Here is a 23,170-nt window from a genome sequence, read left to right as displayed (position 1 = left end):
CGAGCAATTTGCTCCTATCCATTGAGGAGTTCTGTTCTCCATCTCCGAAGATATTCATCAGATCTTCACCAAATTTATATGGGATCACCTGCACAGTATACCCTTTCAAACAAAAAAAAAATTTTCCAAATCGGTCCAGGGGTCTTTGAGTAATCGGGGAACATACATCCCGACGAATTGAGAACCTCCTCCTTTTTTTGAAGTCGGTTAAAAATCAGATATCAGCCAGGCACAACTGAGCAAGAAGAAATGTTACAACTTCACATTGAACTTAGACTCGAATTTTCTGTCTGTGGCATCGTAGCTCCTAAAATAAGTTTGTTTGTAAGGTCGCTTGATCGAGAGTGTCCTTAGCTATAATCCAAGAAAATTAGTTCAGCCGTTTGAAAGTTATCAGCTCTTTTCTATAAAGGAGATCATTCTAGCTCCATACATTTTTGGGCCTTTTCTGAAAGTGCCGGCCAACGAAAAAAAATGGTACGGATCGTTAGAACTAGCCATTTGGAGTAATAGTTAATATGGCAGCAAAGTTTTAGGATTGCTCTGAACCAAGTTATACAAGGTCGAAGATTCGTCATTTTCATACATTTTATTGATTTCTAAAAGTGCTGGGAAACATAAAATAATGTTAGATATTGCTAGAACTAATGATTTGAAGCAATTGTCATTATGACCCGAAAGCTGTGGGGCCATTATATGTCGTGTTATACAAGTTATACAAAAAATGAATATACTTTGTATAATTAATTGTAACCGATTTTATGATTTTGTTACTGTTCTGATTGTTTTATACGAATTTGAATACACGTACAATTATTTTGACTCCCACGAAGTGCTGGATCAGCTGCAATGTGGACAAAATTCGTTTATACATACCTGGATTGTATGCGGCCTTGTAATACTAGGTGATCTCATCCAGCCATCTCCCAAACTTCTGCCACTGGGATATCTCCGGCGAGCTCTGTGATGAATGCATTTTTGTTTACTCAGGGTTATTCAGGATTTGTAACCGGACATTAAGTAACATGATCGATTATTTCAGGATTTTGTTAGCATTGCTGAACGGCTATCATGTTCTGATAGACAATAACGTGTACTACAGACGTGATTTCCTTGACAAAATCCATGAACTGGTCAATGCGCAAAACAGTTTAGCAGAACTTGTTATCACACACAATAATTATAATAGAAGAAGAGCTCATTTCTAGGCTATGGAAGCCGACATCCTCCGTTCAATGACTTTCCTAGATTCACAGAAGAATCGACGCAGGTTGCTTTGGGCAGCTATCGACTGAAGCAAGCCCGTAGTTACTATGGTGAACAGTACTTATAACCAAATGGTGCATTCATCACAGAGCTCGCCGGAGATATCCCAGTGGCAGAAGTTTGAGAGATGGCTGGATGAGATCACCTAGTATTACAAGGCCGCTTACAATCCAGGTATGTATAAACGAATTTTGTCCACATTGCAGCTGATCCAGCACTTCGTGGGAGTCAAAATAATTGTACGTGTATTCAAATTCATATAAAACAATCAGAACAGTAACAAAATCATAAAATCGGTTACAATTAATTATACAAAGTATATTCATTTTTCGTATAACTTGTATAACACGACATATAATGGCCCCACAGCCTTCGGGTCATAATGACAATTGCTTCAAATCATTAGTTCTAGCAATATCTAACATTATTTTATGTTTCCCAGCACTTTTAGAAATCAATAAAATGTATGAAAATGACGAATCTTCGACCTTGTATAACTTGGTTCAGAGCAATCCTACAACTTTGCTGCCATATTAACTATTACTCCAAATGGCTAGTTCTAACGATCCGTACCATTTTTTTTCGTTGGCCGGCACTTTCAGAAAAGGCCCAAAAATAATGATCTCCTTTCTATTCTTATAGTTACTGTAACCTTCACTTGTCGGGGGTGTTATAAATTTTTAATTTACACTTGTTTATCATTGCAAGCATGAATCTGGCATATCACTCTTACCGACGGTACCTACCTACCTACCTACCTACCTGTCATAAGAAGTGTCGCTTAGTTCAAATAGCATCGGGCGACATGCAGTATGTAAGTACTCTTCATATTATTGTCATTTGAGTCCCATATGTTTTTTAGTTTTCTTGTTCTAATTTATACTACTACTACCTGAAGGCCAGCGACTTCGTCCGCGTGGATTTAGTTTTTAAAAATCCCGTGGGGACTCTTTGATTTTCCGGGATAAAAATTAACCTATGTCACTCTCCAGGTCTTTAAGCAACAACTATGTAGGTATAGGTACCTACCCATGAAAAAATCACGTCGATCCGTTGCTCCATTGCGACATGATTGAAGGACAAACCACTAAACCAACTAACCAATAAACAAACACACATTTTAGCATTTAGTAATCGCTCAAATAATTCTCCTTTCCCTACCGCTTCTATACCTAAGTTACCTACTTCAAGGAATGAATCAATTTTAATTCCAAGATTTTTTTATTTTTATGGCTTAACGACTCTCAGTTATTTATAATTTATAATATAATAGTCCTATTAAAATATAAAATCTATTTAGAGGCTGTTCTACTTAGGCATTACGCGATAGATATCGTTCAATACTTTAATAGTAGCTCGGAAAAGTGCTATTGTTCTACTAATTAGTGAAACAATGGGCACTTTTCTGTCACCCAGTAAGGACTGAAACAAACAACGCGCGACGGCGGTGCGATGCGACGGTAGCTGTACGACACGACACTGAATATGACATAAAATGTCGTCATGGAAGGAATAGTTTAAATCAAGGCAAGAGTGAACAGAATCTTCTAGCCAAGCACGCTACAACTTAGACCTCATCTGCTTTCCGACTACCTTTTTCCTACCGGTGCAGGTGGTAGTCTTCATACCTAATCATAAGTAGCATACGTTAATAAATTCATTTAATTTATCATTATTTTTCATGTAACGCACGATTCTCATCAAGTGCAAAAACATATTTTTACTCACCAGTCATCTATAAACGTAAACCTATATTAAAATCAAAATTACTTTAACTAAAAAAACGGTGAAAACCAATATTTTATTAAGTCAAAAGTTTGTTTGTTTATATTCTTTATTGTAAACCATTAAAAAAAAAGACAAAAGTAACACAGAATACTTAGAAGTGGTTGAGGAGGATTCCTTCGACAATGCTGGATTTGCAGTGTAAGCGACTACCTATAGACGGGTGCAAACCTAGCTTTATCACTGACTCTACTATTTAATAATTTTAGTCAAACCTCTTTTTATCTAATTCCGCTCGTCAAAACTAGTTTTAACCGTTTTTTTTTAGTTAAAATTAGTTTTGGCCAGAAAAACTACCACACTACCCGCGGTAGGCACGCTTTCATCGCGCACTGTATGTGTCAAGCTTTAATTATTAATCTGAGATCGCGTGTCCGATCAGTGACGCCGTTCCCAGTATTATCAGCAATCATACTAAGTAGTTTTGAATATCAAATAATTAGAATATTCAACCATTAGCACTGTATGAATAGCTAATAAATGTGTCTAGGCCGTTATCTTATTAGAAGGCAAGGCAAATACAAGGTGTAACCAGAACGCTGATGTATAGTACTGATGATTACTGATAAGGTTCGCAGTATTATATTGCAAATAAAACATCTGACTGAAGAGGTCAACGAACGAGGTAAATCGGTCGCTCGGAATCAATGCAGCGTCGCCGTCGTAAATACAGAACGCTAGTAAAAATGAAGACAGGTGACAGTACTGATGATTACTGATAAGGTTCACAATATTATATTGCAAATAAAACATCTGACTGAACAGGTCAACGAATGTAATGTAAATAGGTCGCTCGGAATCAATGCCGCGTCGTAGGTGGGGCATTGACCCGAGTTTTGCACGTTATACATTGCGGGTTTAAAAATCACTAAAACTATAAGATAAGGCAAATGGTTATTAGTATTGGATTGTGTGTGTGGCAGTAGGTATAATAGGTAACAACCCTAACTTTTTGCTAGCGTTCTGGTTAAGTACACCTTGTATTATTATGGCCCTTCGTTAATTAGGTAGTTAGGTAGGTAAATGACTAACATTCCCCTTTCTCCCCCAACTAAGCGTAAAGCTTGTGCTAGGAGTAGGTACAACACTAATGCAACGGGTGTGGTTTGAACCACCGACCCTTCGGATCAGTCCGCTCTTTCAACCGTTGAGCTATAGAGACTATTATACCTAAATTTCCATCCATAAAAATCCATACTAATAATAAAAATAATATGTCTGTCTGATCTATCAACGCACAGCTCAAACTACTGGACTGATCGGGCTGAAATTTGGCATGCAGTATGACGTATTTATTATATGACGTAAGTAAAAGACTTTTGAAAATTCAGTCTCTAAAGAGGTAAAACAGGCGGGGTTTTCAAAGTGCAGTCGACACGGACGAAGACGCGGGAATAAGCTAGTAAAATATTAAGATATTAGTTTAGATATCCTATATTGGTTTTTTTTTTGCCTAATAAATACGAAGAATGCGTGAATTAAAAAAAAGAAATTACAGAATATTAAAATAATTTTAATAGCGACGTGAGTCTCGTTGATGTCTTTTCTTAGACAGTACAGACCTACTCAATTAGATAAATAGTCATGAACTGTTGCATGACAAGTGTAAATTAAAAATTTATAACACCCCCGACAAGTGAAGGTTACAGTAACTAGAAAAGAGCTGATAACTTTCAAACGGCTGAACCGATTTTCTTGAATTACAGCTAAGAACACTCTCGATTAAGCCACCTTTCAAACCAAAAAAACTAAATTAAAATCAGCTAATTATCATCATCAGACAGATACACAGATACACACGTCAAACTTATAACACCCCTCTTTTTGGGTCGGGGGTTAAAAAGTATCTCAGCCTATTATTTACATAACTAAAATGCTGCTAAAAATATCGCAGAAATGTCTCTATTGTTATGTTAAAAAACTGAAAAATATTTGTTGTTTATGGCGTTGCGATGTCACTGATCGCCTTCCGTGAGCTTGGACACGTCCTTATAACTTGGCGGACACACTGGCGTGTGTCTTGATTAATTAAGTTAAAAATAAAAATAAATCATGATTTTTTTTTAATTATTCTCTCCAACAATGAATTCTAGCCCTATATACCTACGTACTAACGCTATACAAAACATCACATCATTTTACTACAGTCCAAGACCGTATTGTAGGACATTGTAGGTAATCCTAACATCAAAAAATGTAAAGTAAAACTTTTTCCATAAGTAAACATTTTTTTATTAATTTCTGTGATTTTATATTTAAAAACTTACAAAATAAGCATAACAAGATATGTAAAGGTTTATTTTTTCAACTGTATCTAGGTTTTCCTTTAGGTACTCAACTTTAACTTCATATTCGTTCAGATTTTCGTAGCATCCATGTCAAGAAAGCTCACTCAGTGACCTTTATACAAGCACCACTACAAAATGGCAGTCCTACCTACCTATATTATTTTGTAAAACAATTAAAATCGCAGCAAATGTTTTTAATCTATTAGTCTACAATAATGATGTGAAATGAATAAAATGAAATGAAATGAATTTATTCATTTAATGTTGGACAGCCTGTGCCATTTAAGTAGTACCTAGGTAGAGGTATGAAATGTCAAGACTACCACCAAGAGCCGACAACAAACTTAGCAATTGTTCTTTTTATATATTATCTATTGTAACTATTAGGTATGTGTGAATAATATAATATGTACGCTGTATGTATAATATGTATAATATGTACGATGTAATAAGTACTTATATGTAGGTACGTAGGTACCTACATATAAGTACTTATTTATTTTGTAGATAGGTAGGTAGGTATATTAAACCAATGTGATTTTTACGCGAGGTAGGTACCTAGGTACCTGTGGGGTGCTGAATTACCTACCCAGGTAGCTACTTACTTTATTTATATCGCCTTCCCTATACCTAAGTAGTACACTAATATTATGTAGGTATATTATTAGCTGATGCTCGCGACTTTGCCCGCGTAGATTTAGGTTAGGAAAGTCTTTGATTTTCCGGAATAAAAAGTAGCCTATACCACTCCCCAGGTCTTTAACTCCCTGGATACCCATGTAAAAATCACATACACTTTTGCATTATACCTGACTAAGTAGGTACTTAGCTGATGCACGACACGACTCCGTTCCCGTGGATAAAGTTTTAAAAATCCCGTGGGAACACATTGATTTTCCGGGATAAAAAGTAGCCTATGTGTTAATCCAGGGCATAATCTATCTCCATTCCAAATTTCAGCCAAATCCGTCCAGTAAGTAGTTTTTACGAGAAAGAGCAACAAACATCTATCCATACCTACAAAAGTACGTCCTATTTATTTACAAACTTTCGCGTTTATAATATTAGTTGGAGCCAGGAGGATATAGGTGTTAAGTAGGTATTTGGTTGGCAAACCTGGCGAGTCCGTAGCAGATCTGTCAGAGTCGGAATCCCGATGCGCGCTGAGGTCCCGCGGCGCCGCGTCGAGGATGTCCGTGATCATGAAGCGCGTGCGCGGCGCGCGCGCGTCGCGCTCGTCGCGCTGCACCGTCATCGCCACGGCGCCGGGGGCCGCGCCCGCCGCCGTCGCTCCTGCCGCATCCAGCGCCCGCGCGCGCCAGCCGCCCAGCGCCACCTGCACCTCGCTCGCCCCCAGCGCGCCGACCGTCAGCACCACGCCCGCACGCCCGTCACCGCAACTGACACATCACACTAACTACTCTCGCCGCGCTCTACGAGTAGCTTCGCCCGACTGCACAGTCTCTCATCGCTCGCACCCTGATCACAGACAGTAAGTGCCACCACAGCAGAATGTTCAAATGTTTCAGGGCCTGAACACTTATAAATGGTAAGCTGTTTATATCACAACTCAATCGGTTAATTGTTCACTTTTTATCGAATTATCTATCACACAGAACTCGAATCCATTTGTATTCTCGTAGTTGGGGAAGTTCACAGATGTTTTCCGGCGCGATTGAGCGAGCGCGTGGTTCGAGCAGCTTGGAGCAAGGAGAGCGATCGCGCAAGCGTTCAGGCCGAGGCGTCGGCAGCGACTGAGGCGGCGGGCGGCGCGGCGGCGCGAGGGCGGGCCGCGATGGGCGCGCCCGGGCGGCCAACGGCGCGGCGCCGCTCGCGGGGCGTGCCGGAGCCATGTTGCTGAGAGCGAGCCTGCCTGTAATGCTCTTTTTGCCGCGGGAGAAAGCTCCGCGCGGATTTAAGCTTTTATACGTGGATGAAACGCTTTTATAGCGAAATAAAGCGTTCTCGCTGCGGGATATCGCGCTTTACGACGCGTTTTACTGAAAGTTGGCGACGCTATACACTCGTAATTGGTCGCTTCGGCCAAATTGAGGCCAGCGTGTCGCGGACGGCTATTAGTAACTGAAATACGGATGGAGTTTTACTCATTTAAGTGATGTATGGGTATGTTAACATTTAGTGAATTTTATAAGATAATTTTGAAAACGTTAAAAAGCTAGTCTGTACCTACTGTTGGTTTTTCCTCTTTGATATTTTCCAATAGGTACAAAATATGCATTGACTGCAGTTTGTGCTAAGTACCTACCTATTAGATCTTTGATTTTTATCTACCTATTAGGTACGTACAGGTTGCTATGATATGCTTTGAGAGATAAAATGACACCACTCTATAATATATTCTAATTAACTTTATTATTCACAAACGTATTTAAAAAAGAACTCGCGACAATAGGTAAGTAGGTACTTAAATCAATAAAACTATGTCTTTGGCAGTTGCCTTCTTTTGTCCATCGTCGTCGTCTTGATTAAACCTCTAGGTTGCCGTCAACTATGCTGTAAGTAGGAAGGTAAGAGTAATGTATTCTGAGCCATCAATGGACTTCAACCACAGAACTCAGATTCCTAAATCTGTGATTCAACTAAGTACCTACCTAATTTGTGGGTAAGTAAGTAGGTAAGTAGGTCTAATAGTAGTCCAATAGAGGCAACCCATGGTAAACTATTATTACACACTATAACACTGGTTTAATTCGGTGCGTATTTTTTGTTCACAAGATGGTGCCATAAAAATTTCTGATTCAGTTGAAACCAGTTTCATTTTTTTATTCCTGATGCTGCAAGGATATTGTACCTACTCCTAAGCCATGAGAATTCATAAATTGTAGACGGTAAGTACCTAAGTAAATTGAAGTTTGATACTCAAACCTGATGTTGCAGGATTCTCCACTCTTGCACCATGGGGATTCACGAACTATACCTACCTACTTATTTATTGTGAATTGATATTGAACGTAAGTATTTACCTACCAAGTGGGTACTTACAGGCTTCATAATTAAGCTCCCAGTTCCAATTAACTGAAACAACAAAGAATCTTAAATGAAAACTTACTTTGAAAATCGCCACGATTGGACCGGTTCGAAGATGGGAACTTATACATATTAGGGCTTTGCATCTTTTGCACATGGTGGCATAAAAGCAGCCAACTCGCGCCTGCGCGCTGAGCCGCAAATATCCCTAATGCGCCTCGGGGCAGCCCTATTAGCACCCCGAAAATCCAGTGCTACAAGAAAATTAGACTAAGTAAGTAGGTAAGTATAGTTTGTCCAGAGAGACGAGCTAGTACCTATAACGTGTTCTCTCTTGCACAATTGTATAGAAGTGAAAAAGATGAACTATCGCTGTGATCGGGGGTGATCCTAAAATTGCCTACTTATTCCTCGCTACAAAATTTTATCGAATAGATAAATCCGCAGAAGTTTTGATAACAAAATTAAATTTTAATTCACTCGAGTGTGACTTTGAAGCATCCTCAAATTTGTTAATAAATCCCTCTGCCATATTTTCGGCATGCCTATCCTTGGCATCCATAGGAGGCTAGGCTAGTGAGGGAACGCACAACGACAAAACTTCCGTACTTAGGTACTTACCGCACAAGCAGGGTGAACGAATGAGGGAACTCTCGGTTTGATCCTGAATCGACGATGTAGTCCATGTACCTAATATGTCAAATATAGGCTACTAGCTGATACCCGCGACTTCGTTCGCGTGGATGTAGGTTTTTTAAAATTCCCGTGGGAACTCTTTGATTTTCCGGGATAAAAAGTAGCCTATGTGCTAATCCAGGGTATATATAATCTATCTCCATTCTAAATTTCAGCCCAATCCATCCAGTAGTTTTTGCGTGAAGGAGTAACAAACATACACACACACACACATACAAACTTTCTCCTTTATAATATTAGTGTGAAAGTGTGAAGTGTGATGGTGCCGCAAGTCATAGAAAAATTAGGCTACTTTTGGGCTACCTATTATGTGGTAGGTAAGTAGGTAGGATTAAGGCAACCAGGCGCCTAAGTCGTATTTTTTAAAGTGTTTAAATATCTATCTTGATAAAAAATTTTTTTAGGGTTCCGTACCTCAAAAGGAAAAACGGAACCCTTATAGGATCACTTTGTTGTCTGTCTGTCCGTCCGTCAGTCCGTCCGTAAAAAATACCCGAGCACGGAACCCTCAGTGCGCGAGTCTGACTGACGTCCACTTGGCCGGTTTTTTTTGTTTATTAGGTAGAACTCTGTACATATTATCTTAATAAATAAAGATTGATTAGGCGTAAAAGATTTGTTTTCTTTGAAATAATTTGTTACCCTAAAAATTACAGGAATTTTCCCGAAGGGGGTCTACCAACCGTAAGTAACTACGTTAAGTAAGTAACTGACGTGGACGTACGGTTCCTTACTTCCCTATTAACTCGATTCCATGAACAAGGTAGATATGAATACCTAAGTAGGTACTTATGTAGAATTATCGTCATAATTTTTTGTATCTCAAAATTGAAGAAAATAAAAATTCATTGCTGTTCTTATATGGGGATAATGAGAATTTTTCATTTCACGCTCGCGTAGGCCTTTAATCGTAGGTATATTATTTAATTGCGAAACCATATTTCTTGCTCTACAATACACCTAAGTTTAGTATATTATAGTTACGTAAAAGGACTATAATTATACGCAGAATAAATAGTTGTTAATAAAAAGGCGAACACTTAGGTAAGTCTATACTCCTGCATCGGCGGTAATTTCACGGTCACCGACGACGCTGATCGCTGAAAAACTCTAATCATGGCCGTTTAATGGCGACTCTTTGCAATTTATATTACAAATATGATAATTTTGAATCATAATAAAATAATTATCGGCCGCGACTCGGCAAACTGGACGTTTATCGTGCGTTTCCGTTGCCGCTATCGGTGTAATATTTTTTCCTATCAATTTCTAGGGAATGTTGTACTTAATTAGTGATGCCTAACGTCTCTGTACTTTCCGGCGGTGTCGGTCTTTTATTTTAGCGATTGTGAAACAAATTCTTAGAAGCTTTAGATATGTGGGTCGGTATTTTTGTAATACGAGTAAGTATCGTAACATATTTAGTTCCGTTCCGTTACGTTGGTTAGTACGGAACCCTATTACCTACTAATATTCTTCGCTCTCCGTCCGTCCATTCATCAGACCGTCCGTCTGCCAGCGGGCTGTATCTCGTGAACCGTAGGTAGAGATTTGTTAAATGTTCACAGAATGTTTATTTCTAGTAACAAATAAATAAATATATGTACTTTTAAAATAAAAATAATAATAAGTATAATAATAATTTAAAATAATAAAAAAAATCAAAATAGCCGCCATAAAAATTAAAATAAAATAAATAGTGTTAAATTTTTCTTGTGCCATGGTACGGAACCCTTCGTGTACGAGTCCGACTCGCACTGAGGGTTCCGTACTCGGGTATTTTTTCCAACATTTTGCACGATAAATCAAAAACAACTACACATAAAAATCTGTTTTAGGATGTACAGGTAAAGCCCTTTCATATGATACCCCACTTGGTATAGCTATCTTATTTTGAAAATTGAAACACATTTTAATTTTTGATGAAACCACAAATTCGCGGTTTTCAGATTTATTCCTGTACTTATGCTATAAGACCTATCTATCTACCAAATTTCGTGATTCTGGGTCAACGGAAATTACCCTATAGGTAGACAGGCAGACAGACAACAGTGATCCTATAAGGGTTCCGTTTTTCCTTCATACCTCTATAATAATAATAATATGTAGGTACTCTCTTCTGGGTATAAAAACTATCCCTACTAAGAGAATATCTAATCACACTTCACACTAATATTATAAAGGAGAAAGTTGTGTGTGTGTGTGTGTGTGTGTGTGTGTGTGTGTGTGTGTGTGTGTGTGTGTGTGTGTGTGTGTGTGTGTGTGTGTGTGTGTGTGTGTATGTTTGTTACTCCTTCACGCAAAAACTACTGGACGGATTTGGCTGAAATTTGGAACGGAGGTAGATAATATCCTGGATTAGCACATAGGCTACTTTTCATCCCGGAAAATCAAAAAGTGCCCACGGGATTTCGAAAAACCTAAATCCACGCGGGCGAAGTCGCGGGTATCGGCTAGTAAATAATAATCATTATCAACAGTTTTCTTAAGTGGCACATACCTACAATCGATATCATTCCCATGATGAATAAATGTAATCATTTGGATGACATAATTCGCCCCCTCCAGCTCTCCTCTTAGGTAGGTACAGTTGTTTGGTACAGATAGCATGTTAATTATTACTTACCAACCTACTTACCTAATCTATATATAGTTTTATTTTTGTTATGTATTGTTAGGATACTATAAAGATATATATCTCTACTTTAAAGATATATCTATTTGAGATTTTGTTATTTTTAGGAAACGTCGAACATTCGTACCAAGTAGGTATACAAATAAAAAAAAACCTTCCTATATAATAAGTAAGTACCTACTAGATGATGCCCGTTAGGTACTTCCTAGGTAGGTGCGCGTGGATTCAATTTTTTAAAATACCATGGAAATTCTTTGATTTTCCGTTACATCCAAAAGAAAAATTTAAATGTGTTCAAGAACAAACAGTAATTAGTATTTTCAATTCTTAAGTAAGATAAACTATACCTACCAAGTAGAGTAGGTATCATACGGAAGATCTTTACCTGTATACATTATCTGAAACAGATTTTAATCTATTTTATGGATAATCGTTTTTGATTTACTTATCGTGCAAAATGTCTGAAAAAAAATCCGAGTACTGAACCCTCGATGCGCCAATCTGACTCGCACTTGCCTGTTTTTATCCATCAAACAAACGCAAACAAACGTTATCACTGTTTCGTTACACAACGTTACATAAAGCTAAGATTAATAAAACGTAATTATAAAGTGGGTAATTATTTAGTAAAATTAATAGTTAAAATGAGCTTATTAATAGAATATTACTACCTAATGCGGACCGTACTCTAATTGCAATAATTACTCATTATCAGGAAGCATGGCGTACATTAATTTCGTGCCGTTTTTACTCGCGCTTAACAAATACTTATTTAATTGCTCCGCTCTTTGTTCCAGCTAGATTGTTATGTGGATGATGCAACCGTGGGTACAGACATAGATCAAACAGTTTTGATCGTTGCGCAAGCGCATCTAGGGTTACCCGCTACGAATATTTGTCAGATGAGTGCCTACTTTCCTACACTAATGATGACACAGTATTAGCAAAGAGTGAGGATAGTATTTTTACCTACAAGAGGTCCGACGAAGCTATCTAGACAGAGCATTCGTGCGGTAAGGGAACGACCAGAGATGGCCCCAGTAATTCCGGTCTGAGTTATAACAGAGTCGTTGTGGTCGTCATTTACCACGCGATGAAAAGCTTTGGAGTGCTTACTGCAGTGTCTCCCCTTAATTACTGTGGTAGGTACTTACTAGGTATCATCTTCTACTGTGTACGCCTCTTACAGGTATAAGTGCTGCTTTTACACTCGGCAAAGATTAAGGAAATAGTTGAAACCTCAACCATGATTTTAAGTATTTAAATATTTATTTTTTGAAAGCAAGTGAAAATGTTTCTCATTGAAGAAAAGTTACCTACATATTTTTCGAATCGTAGCTTCCGAAATAATTTTGTTATACTTGTATTAAAACAATCTCGAGGTACAGTCAGAAACGAAGCTAAGTTTCCACCCATCCATATTATAGTCGCTTCGGCGGATGCAAACCTAACTTTGTTGCTGACTGTACCTTATAAGTAATTAGACTTACCTACCTACTCACTATCTTAATCGTAGTACCTAATTAATAAAAAATCTACAATAATACAATACAATTCTTTATTTGCATAATGTAATTTCTATATTAATTCTACGACATATAGAGTCCAGTCACAGAATTATAGTCCAGCACATTAGCCATGTCGGCGTAGGTACAAATTTATTAGACTTATTGAGATTACTAGATATAAAAAAATATGTAAAATACAGGAAATCATTAAATTACCACATCATTAAAAGGAAAAGATGCATAATGCATTTCATTTTAGTAAAATCTAGGATTTAGACTAATATACCTAGCCTAACAAACGACAGCCCTAATCATATCTCAAGTGAATAAAAAGTAAAGTCTTTATAACTGGTACGAGTTGGCGTGCTTAACGTTTAATCAGATTTTTCTCGTGATTAGAGCAACTACGCTATCAGTGTTGCGGCGTAGGAACATTGTTCATGTTACCGAACCGGCAATTTGTGTAACTAGTTGTATTTCTGTTGCACTTTTCTGCTGATCGCACACTACTACAGGTCAGCACCTGCAAAGGCCCGGTTCAGGGTCCAGCTGAAAATCAGCACTGTATATTCGCCTGTGATTCTTGTGTACCGCTAGACTGAAAGGTCCAGTTTAAGAAATTAGCTCCAGTATCGACTAATTTGTGAGAATGGTCGATACTAGAGTTAATTTCTTAAACTGGACCCTTCCAAGTAAAGATTTTTATATAAACCTGTGAGGATGATACTGCCATTGTCGCAATTAAAATACAATAAGCCTACGCTGTCGTATTAGTTTACAAATTGCGAAAAACCAAATTAAATTTCAATTTCGCGGGCAGGCCCGTCGCTTCCACCTTAAGAAGGTAGCTGGAAGTGGGTGGATGAGGAAGGCGGAAGATCGTATGTCGTGGGTGCTCATTCTTGGGAAGGCATATGTCCAGCAGTGGACGCAAACAGGCTGATTGATTGATTGATTGGTTCTTGTGTATCAAGGCATATAGTATTATGCTGAGCTGGAACCTTTTTTCGGGTTATACACAAGTACATGACACAGTTTATTCCAGCGCTTCTTCTGCTTGAGGCTTTATGAAATTGGTTCTTGAAAAAAAATGTTTTTTTTTTAAATAACAGAATCAAACGCCATGCATATTTGCCGACTTCGACAAAGATCGATGTAGGAAAGTATGGATCAACTGTTAGACCTATCACAAGCGCACATAGCAGCTTCAAAGTGCAGTATGATAACGCATTCTGATACTGACCATACCGCAGTGCGTCGAGTAATTAGGTACTTAAGTATATATTTTGCTGACATAGGGAGTTAGGTGCTAGTATGATGTATGAACATATTTCTGTCATGGATTATGTATATACACGATTAACTAATGAAACCATTTTAATAGAACCAAATAGCGGTAAATATGACAAGCTATACCTACAACTATACAACTCACAAATGAATATAGACAACTAAGAATCACAATATGTTTCTTAATAGACTTTTTCGTCCAGATAAATTGATATTTGTTCACGTCAGTGGTTTTACTGCATGCAATTTTAATTCGAAGCGGTAAAAAGTTAATGATAAGTCATTTCTCCGCTTGGCCAATTTGTTAATAAAACGCGCTCAAGAACTGATAAATTCGTTTCATTAAAAGTAACGTTGTTTGGTTGGTATATTATCATTCAGTACTTAGGTATATTCTCCGTGAAGAATAACAGAATAGGCATTAGACACCATAAAAATTGCGGAAGATTGATACCTGTCTAGTGTCTATATTTTAGATCAATAAACGCAATAATTACATTCACTTACATGCTTTAAAGCGGAATTTACATTACGAAATTAGTGGCACGAAATTCGGATAGTTGGCAGGAGTAAAGCGTTTACATAAATGCGATAATGAAATTAATGTCGTGAAACTAATTTCGTACCACAAATTTCGTAATGTAGATTCCGCTTAAGGTGCGGCAGGCATGTAGTAGGTATGTACATACCTACCTACCTAGTTACCTATCTATTAGTTTTGTACGTATAGTTTTTTTGCTGCCTGGGGTTCTCACCTCTGACTTGTCGGCGTTTTTCTAAGTAATTAATTAATACTTATCACTTGCTACGGTAAAGGAAAACATTGTGAGGAACCCTAAATGCCTAAGAGGTTTATAATTAAGAATGTTGTCAAAGGTAAGAGAAGACCCGCGGACTTATTTAGGTAGATGCTTAAGGTATCAGTTTTTATCATCAACCTACAATTATTAAACTTAGATCGATAGTTTTTTTGTTCCGTAGAGGCCTGCATACCTGTACCTAGATATCTTATGAAACGTAATTATAATAGGTGAGTTAAAATTTTCATAGAGTGTCAAGGTACCTATGTGTGTTGCCACTAGAACTACAAATACTTAATAAAAATTTCAAAGTATTAAAAATAATAATCAATCAAAGTTGAAAACTAAACTCCGACTGCGATCGTCTTTATAAACGCTGAAATGTTAGAGGAAATTTGTGTTTCTGTCGCTTGGTATATTGTAATGTTGTGGTACAATATATTCATTAGCTCAGAATTTTCTCCTCTTTCATTTCACATCCCACTCGATACTATGGCCAAAAAAAATTTCGGAGAACTCCACTTTTTTGATATAACATTGATTAGGTAAACTTTTTTCGTATACAATATAGCCTATGTCACCTGGACCTTTACAACGAAGCAATTACACCTCATTCATCAAAATCGGCTCAGTAGTTTAGGCACTACGGTGGAACACACAGAATCTGGATACAAACATACATATATAGACTGCTAAAATCATAACCCTTGCTTGTGGCTTTGCCGCAGTCAGGTAAAAAGTGTTATTTGTTGCGTGATACTCGTAGTACGGAATCCTTCGTGTGCCAGTCCGCTCGCACTAGACCAGTGTTTGGTCTCGAGAACTAATAACTCACTCTTCACTCTTCTTCAGTCACTTGAATCTTGAAGTTACTTAGTACAAAATATTACACAACAATAGAGATTTATCACCACAAACATGAATTGGAATGGCGTTGGGCAATCGGACGTCTTCGAGCGTGAAAATATAATGGTAGCAGAGCGCTGTGCATACCGGTTCCGTAGACCGTAGACGGTTAATTGCTTTCATTTAGTCTACTTACCTTGTAGACTAGTGCTTATAGGTACTAGGTAGCTTATTTACAAGCTAAATAATCAGCCTAGATGGTTCGTACCAAAGGGACCTTATCCCTAAGGCTCGTCAGTACGTCTGTCTGTCAGCGGGCTGTATCTTATGAACTGTATACCTAAAAGGTAAAGAGCTGAAAACTAGGTACTTGAGGAAAATCTACAATTACCGTGTCGTAGACTAGTGCTTAGGTAAGAACCTAGCCCATTTAGATATTAAGGTATCACTTCTTGGGGTTCCGTACTTCAAAAGGAACCCTTATGGAATCACTTGTCTATCTATCTGTCTATCGTTTGTTCGTCTGCCGTGTCTGTCAACTACTATATACCTACTATCACTACTAGGTATATAATATAATGTGTATTTATAGGCTACTTTCCGTTGACCTAGAATCATGAAATTTGGCAGGTAGGTAGATCTTATAGCAGAAATAAAGGGAAAAATCCGAAAACCATCAATTTGTGGTTTAATCGCAAAAACACAGTAAGATAACTATACCAAGTGGGGTATCATATTATGAAAGGGCTTTATCTGTGCATTCTCAAACAGATTTTATTTATTTTTATGCATAATGATTTTTGATTTATCGTTCAAAATATTCAAAAAAATACCCGAGTACGGAACCCTCGGTGCGCGAGACTGACTCGCACTTGGCCGGTTTTTTTCTAACTGTACACAATAAATAATAACTGTTTAGTAGAAATAGGCCTACTCATGTTAATGAGATAGAGTGCTAAGCAAACCGTTAAATTATTCATACGTCAGTTTTAATTCACATCATAGAGGGGTATCGCTCAAATCAGAGTAAGTAAACTCGTTACGTTAATATTACCCATTACATTGCGTAAAGAATGAGACTGGGTACCTACCATTGTATTATTTACATTTTTAATAGAACAATAGAGCTTGCATAACAATTTCTAGTAAGTAAGTATCATAGTAAAAATTAAAAACAGAAGAAAAGCGTAGGCTCAAAAAACTAGAATCTAGAGCTGTAAAATCTAATTTAAACCCCAAACAAAAGTGTGTGTCTGTCTGTCTCTTACTTTTTAGGCTACGGCCTGGTAATAGGACCGCGTTGAAATTGAACATGGAAATTGAAACTGAAATATACTTTATTGTACACCATCATAAAAAAGCACAAAAATAAAACATCTCACAGCAAAATTAGTAAGTAGTACAATTTGGCGGCCTTATTGGTTTGAAGCGATCTCTGCCAGGTAATCACGTTATACCTATAAGTACCTACTTAGAGGATGGCACCGTTGGCACCCTTCGCTAAGAAACCCTAACAAGGTGAAAAATAACGATATGTCATTCCATTTAACATTGAATAGGTGTATCAAGTATAATAAATCCAAAGTTAAATTTCAAAAAGCGCTCACGTCAGTTGAAACAATCGCACGACCATAAAATAACTGTTTGAACCCAGCGAGACCGGAAACTTAACAGACACGGAGTCGCAACAAAATAATGAAGCAAAGTCATTATAAGCGAGATGGGCACGATAAGTCGGCTGTTAGAGTAAACGCGCTTTTTTACGTTAATTAAACTTACTTTTGTAAACGATGATGGTCTCATTATCTGCATTAGGCAGCGCCGCCGCTCGCGTACTGCTGTTTACGCAACGCTGCGCGCGTCGGACGACCTGGACGTACGGAAAACCGTCATAGATTACATGTTGATAGAGACGCCATTTCTTTCGCCATTCGTGATTTTTATTTTATTTATTATATATTTATTCAGGCCCAAACAGTTAACACAACACTTAAAGTTAAACATAGGTAAATATGTAAAAAATAGAAACACCAGTAAAAGTGAATGAATAAACTAAAAACTATATAAACTAAAAAAATCTCAACAATCGTCACGAATACTTTACAAATTATTGATATTATATTATATGAAAAACCGGCCAAGTGCGAGTTGATTGAACGCACTGAGGGTTCCACAAAAAACTTGTATATTGTATGTAAATAGTTCGTCATCACGAGAATCGCAAAACCTCTAAAAATATTTATATAAGAATAAAATAACTAAATGCGCTATTTCACATTAATTAATCTTACTTTTGTAAACAATAATAGTCTTATTATCCGCATTAGGCAGCGCCATCACTCGGCGTAGTGCTATTTACGCAACGCTGCACGTGACGGGCGACGAACAGAAAACCATCATAGATTAGTTGCTGTACCTACACGATATTTTTCTAGAGACGTCGTTTCGTTTAAAATTTGATATTACGTATACGTAAAAAGCCGGTTAATTGCGACGACTTGACACAAAGCAACAATTTTAATTCCCGGTAGGTATGCGCGGTGGGCCACTTTAAATCGGCACTAAAAATAATTGTCATTTGTAGAAAAGAAAATGTTTACTGCAATTAATTGGCTAAGATACAGATAACTAAGACAATAACGACTGATACTGAAACAAGTAATGAGTACTTTAAACTCTATTTTGACATTTGACGTATGGGCAAAGTGGGAAGAATTATTTTTTCCTAAATCTATGGCATTACAATTCGCAATTTCCGTAAGATAACACATCTCTATCTCATATTTAATCTATGGCGTTGCCGTGATCAGAGGTAATAAATTTTGTATAAATTAAACAAAGTATAACTTATCGGCAATTAATAGATGCATATTTATCGTTACATGAAATAGTATAAAAAATGTTCCTGCAAGATTGTTTCAACTAACAGCCCGTTCCCACTTGTCGACTGTCGGGCTCGGATTTTAATCGAATGTTCGGTGGTAGAACATTTTGACACAAAATCGGTTTCAGACAAGTGGAAATAGCCTCATATACAATGTTTTACAGGAACATTGTAATATATATGAGGCTACTGTAACGTTATAACAAAATTAATAATGCACAAAAAATCTGTTAAAATATGATATATATTATATGTGATTTGTATTTACTTTATACCTTACTTAATTATACCTGCCTATGTCCTCGTTTAAAATATGCCTTAATTTAAAAAACACCGGTTCTGAGTACAGAATAATTTATATTGAACGTCTTGAACGAAAAAGAAGGAAATCTTTTTACCCAACCAAATCCAGATATGTCATTAAATTCACACATCACCTTTCTCACACAAAACTTTCAGGCATGCAGGTTTCCTTAGGATGTTTTCCGTCACCATTAAACCAAGTGATATTTAATTGCTTAAAACGTACATAACTCCGAGAAGTTACAGGTGCTCGGCCGGGATCGAACCCCTGACCTACCGAATCGAGGAGGTGGACGTCTTAACCACTGGGCTATCACGGCTTCCAGTACGTATCCTGCAAAACTGTTCAGACATTTAGAAGTTATGAAATAAAGAAATTCTGAAAAGAAGTTATGAAAGAAAGAAAAATAAATATAGATAGGCTACCTATAGTACTTTCTATCCCAGAAAGCCAAGGAGTTCCCATCGGATCTTAAAAACCTGAATCCACGTAGACAACGTCGCGGGAATTACTAGTAAGCTAAATTAAAGTAAATTAAAGATCATTTTGGTGTGTTCCATTAAGATTTATATTAGAGATAAGTTTTTGTGTTGTATTTTTGGAGATTCGAGATAATTCATGGAATTTAAATATCAAACATAGTTAAATTAAAGAGGTAACGCGTCTTTAAGAGACGACTAGGTATAGATAAATCAATAAATAAATCTTTATTAACTTAACAAAACGTAGTGTTTAGCGCACTGGGTTAGCGCAGGGGCCGTGCGGGTATGCGGGGTGTCCGCAACTCGGTTGCCATCTCGACCTGTCGCGTACTATAGGTATAGAGCTTCAAGGCTGATTCACACCAATTGCGTATGCAGCACGTACACGTGACACGTGCGTAGTGAAGTGCGTGAATCCGTAGACATAACTGCACGCATTACGTCATACGTGAACGTTCACGCCACGCAAGCGGTATGCCATCTCTCATACAGTTCCATACATTACAATTTACAACGCAATGGTTCGCGCTACGTCTACGCTTACGCGACGCATACGCGGCCTGTGTGAACGAGTTGTTAAGGTTTTAAACCTTGCATGCAGTTGCCGTCGTAAAAACAAAGTAAAATTATTCTAATTCCATATTCGATTGGCAACTTTCAACACAAGTTTTATTTGTACGTAGGAACGGTAACGTAGCCGCGTTCTGTTTTATTTGAACTGAAATTATGCATAATTCTAGCGCATAAAGGAAAATCAGTCACTTTACAATTCCAAATATGATTCAAATCGAGATTGCATTCTGGATTCGCAATTTGTAAGCCGAAGCGTCGTTTATGTATAGCTCCATAGCTCATAATGCAGAGCCCTCGGTGTCCCAGCCCATGCATACTAACGCGCCCCGTAATACCACTGATGCTATGTTTATCCCTACTTGCACACGAATGAGGTATAGAGCTGTTGATTATAACTGTATCGTGTAATTTACTTTTTTAACTTCCGTGCTGAAAATACCTATTAACTAGGTATACCTCAGAGAGGTAGTACCTATACATATATTTTTTTAGTAGCTCTTGTCTGCTAGTAGTAAATAATGCAAGCTTTGATGGAAGAAAGTCAACCTAAACGGGATAATGGGTATGACAGTTTTACTCAACCTTGAAGGTTTAGAAGCAAGAGTATCTACCTATCTAGGTATGCCTAATTTGTTTGCACGCGGCATCCCGGTTCAAAACGGAACGCTTTAGACTCGAACGGCAGACCAGTCCTGAACAAAGAAATTATAAATTCCTAAATTTCCACCTGGAATCAAAACGGGGAAAAATTTGTTCACTAAAATAAGACCAAAATGCTCACGCGAAAGCTCATCGCCAAAAAAGTCTACTATTTTTTTTTACGTATTAATAACGTAATAAAAATGTAAAGAATAGAAAATTCGATGCAATCTACAAAATTGTTAAATAACCGTAATTGCTTTTCTGACATCACAAAAACGTTCACAAAACTACCAAACGAGACATTTTTTCCTCAGAAAAAAAAAAACTATAAGGAATAGAATGACATTCCAACGTTTTCTCAGGGACATTTCCCCAAATTAGCCTATTATTAGTTGCCGATCACGTCGTAGGATGCTTTTAATATTGAATTAGGGAACCCTGTGGTTAGTGCGCCCTTAATCGACCCTGCGGCCGTGGATCATGTATTAACATCATATCCACGGACGTGTAATGGCATAAGTAATATTAAAGTTCCAAATGACACAAAATATTGTCAAATTATAGGCTCTGAAAGCATGAGTAACCACTTACAGGGTCTGCTGTTGATCCCTGGCGGTACCGTCCGCATAAACATAAAACTCTACTGAATTTGATTATTTCAAATTTCAATTTCTTTCTTCAAATACAAAGTATATCAAATCTTTACAAAGAGCAACCGCCGAGTTTCTTACTGGTTCTTCTCGGTAGAAAAGGCATTCCGAACCAGTGGTAAATTCTTTTGACAATTCAAAAGTACCTAGTTACTTATTTACTGGCATTGGATTGTGTTTAAGTAGTATAATAATAACCCTAAGGTTTTGCTAGCGTTCTGGTTACACTGGTTATATTATGTCTTCCTCGGATGTCTTATACGGAAACGTTTACGTGCGGAAACCAGCCCAGAGAGAAGAAGAAGAAGATGTCTTCCTCGTCACCGAGTATGATCGAAATATAAAGTATATGATGATAAGTATAAAGTTATTCATCATCATCATCATCAGCCAGTAGACGTCCACTGTTGGACATAGGCCTGTAAAGATATTGATGGCAAAAAAATATATTTTTCAAGTGATTTTCATGTGAGTCAATATTTCGCTGCGAACCTTACAAGATAATTATGACTATATCAACAGTACCCTCGCAGGCTTTGAAAACGGCTGTGTCATATTATTTTAGTGGATGACGCCGATCGCATATCTAACAGCTGCAACAAGTCCTCGATTGTAGTGTTTATCCTCGATTCGAATCGATTACGTACGATTTATTCCGAATGATCCAATCGTAAGCTAATAGGAGCGATCTCGATATCTTTTCGGCTGACCACTGATTTAGACGCTACGTGATGTGCTTACGTGGAAAATTAATCGTTTGATTCGCATTATGCCCATTCGAGTTATTAAATGCCCGATTGCTCGATACTGTGAGAATTTCTGATGAACCGAACGTGATGGAATGTAAAATTTGGAATAATGGATTCGGATTTGTGAGCTATAATTTCTAGTTTTGGCTTGATAGTTCAATACAACATTTTCTTTGTGTAGTGATCATGGCCGATAAGAACTCTTGGGTTAAGGGTAAGTATGTGTGTATTACTATTACTTGTACTTACTACTTGTAGGTAGGTACCTACTACCTACCTACTTATTGAGTACTGACTTACTGTCCAAATTAACAGGGCTCTCTCCGTCACTCGTTTGATACAATCGTAGTTTCAATTTCATTTGAATATTAAGCAACCAAAGTCCATAAAATTTTGCAGACATATTCGAGAAACTAATATCTGTGTCTGTAGTGTTTTAGATTTTTCTAAAAATATGTAGTTTTAAAATTACAGGGGCTCAAAGATTTGTATGAAAATTTTTAAGACCGCGTAACTTTGAAACCGAATATTTTAACAGAAATCTGGAAAACCACAGACATTGCTTAATATTCAAATGAAATTGGAACTACGATTGTATGAAACGAGTGACGGAGAGAGCCCTCTTAATAATGTTAATTAATACCAATCTATCTTTGATTTGTCAATAAGTTTCGTTCTGCAGTGCTCTAGGCTACACTTAGGTAAGCATTACTAAACTTTCTATTGATTTAATGAATGTAAATTAACACACAATATAAAATGTATGTACTTATAACAAATATAT

At 37.4% G+C, this 23,170-nt stretch overlaps 1 protein-coding gene across 1 annotated transcript in view; it reads right to left on the bottom strand.

Annotated features, from left to right (window-relative positions):
- Positions 1 to 6,740, bottom strand: part of LOC123864157 (homeobox protein B-H1-like) — a 44,271-nt gene extending 37,531 nt beyond the window's left edge. Inside the window, exon 1 of the mRNA XM_045904433.1 lies at positions 6,456 to 6,740. Within this exon, the coding sequence (XP_045760389.1) occupies positions 6,456 to 6,594 (139 nt within the window). The 5' untranslated portion in view covers positions 6,595 to 6,740. The remainder of the gene's footprint in view (positions 1 to 6,455) is intronic.
- Positions 6,741 to 23,170: the final 16,430 nt, after the last annotated feature.

This window comes from Maniola jurtina, chromosome 4 (genome assembly GCF_905333055.1).
Source record: "Maniola jurtina chromosome 4, ilManJurt1.1, whole genome shotgun sequence".
Lineage (NCBI taxonomy): Eukaryota > Metazoa > Arthropoda > Insecta > Lepidoptera > Nymphalidae > Maniola > Maniola jurtina.
The sequence above is the reverse complement of the archived record's forward strand: the minus strand, read 5'-3'. Positions and strand labels throughout refer to the sequence as shown.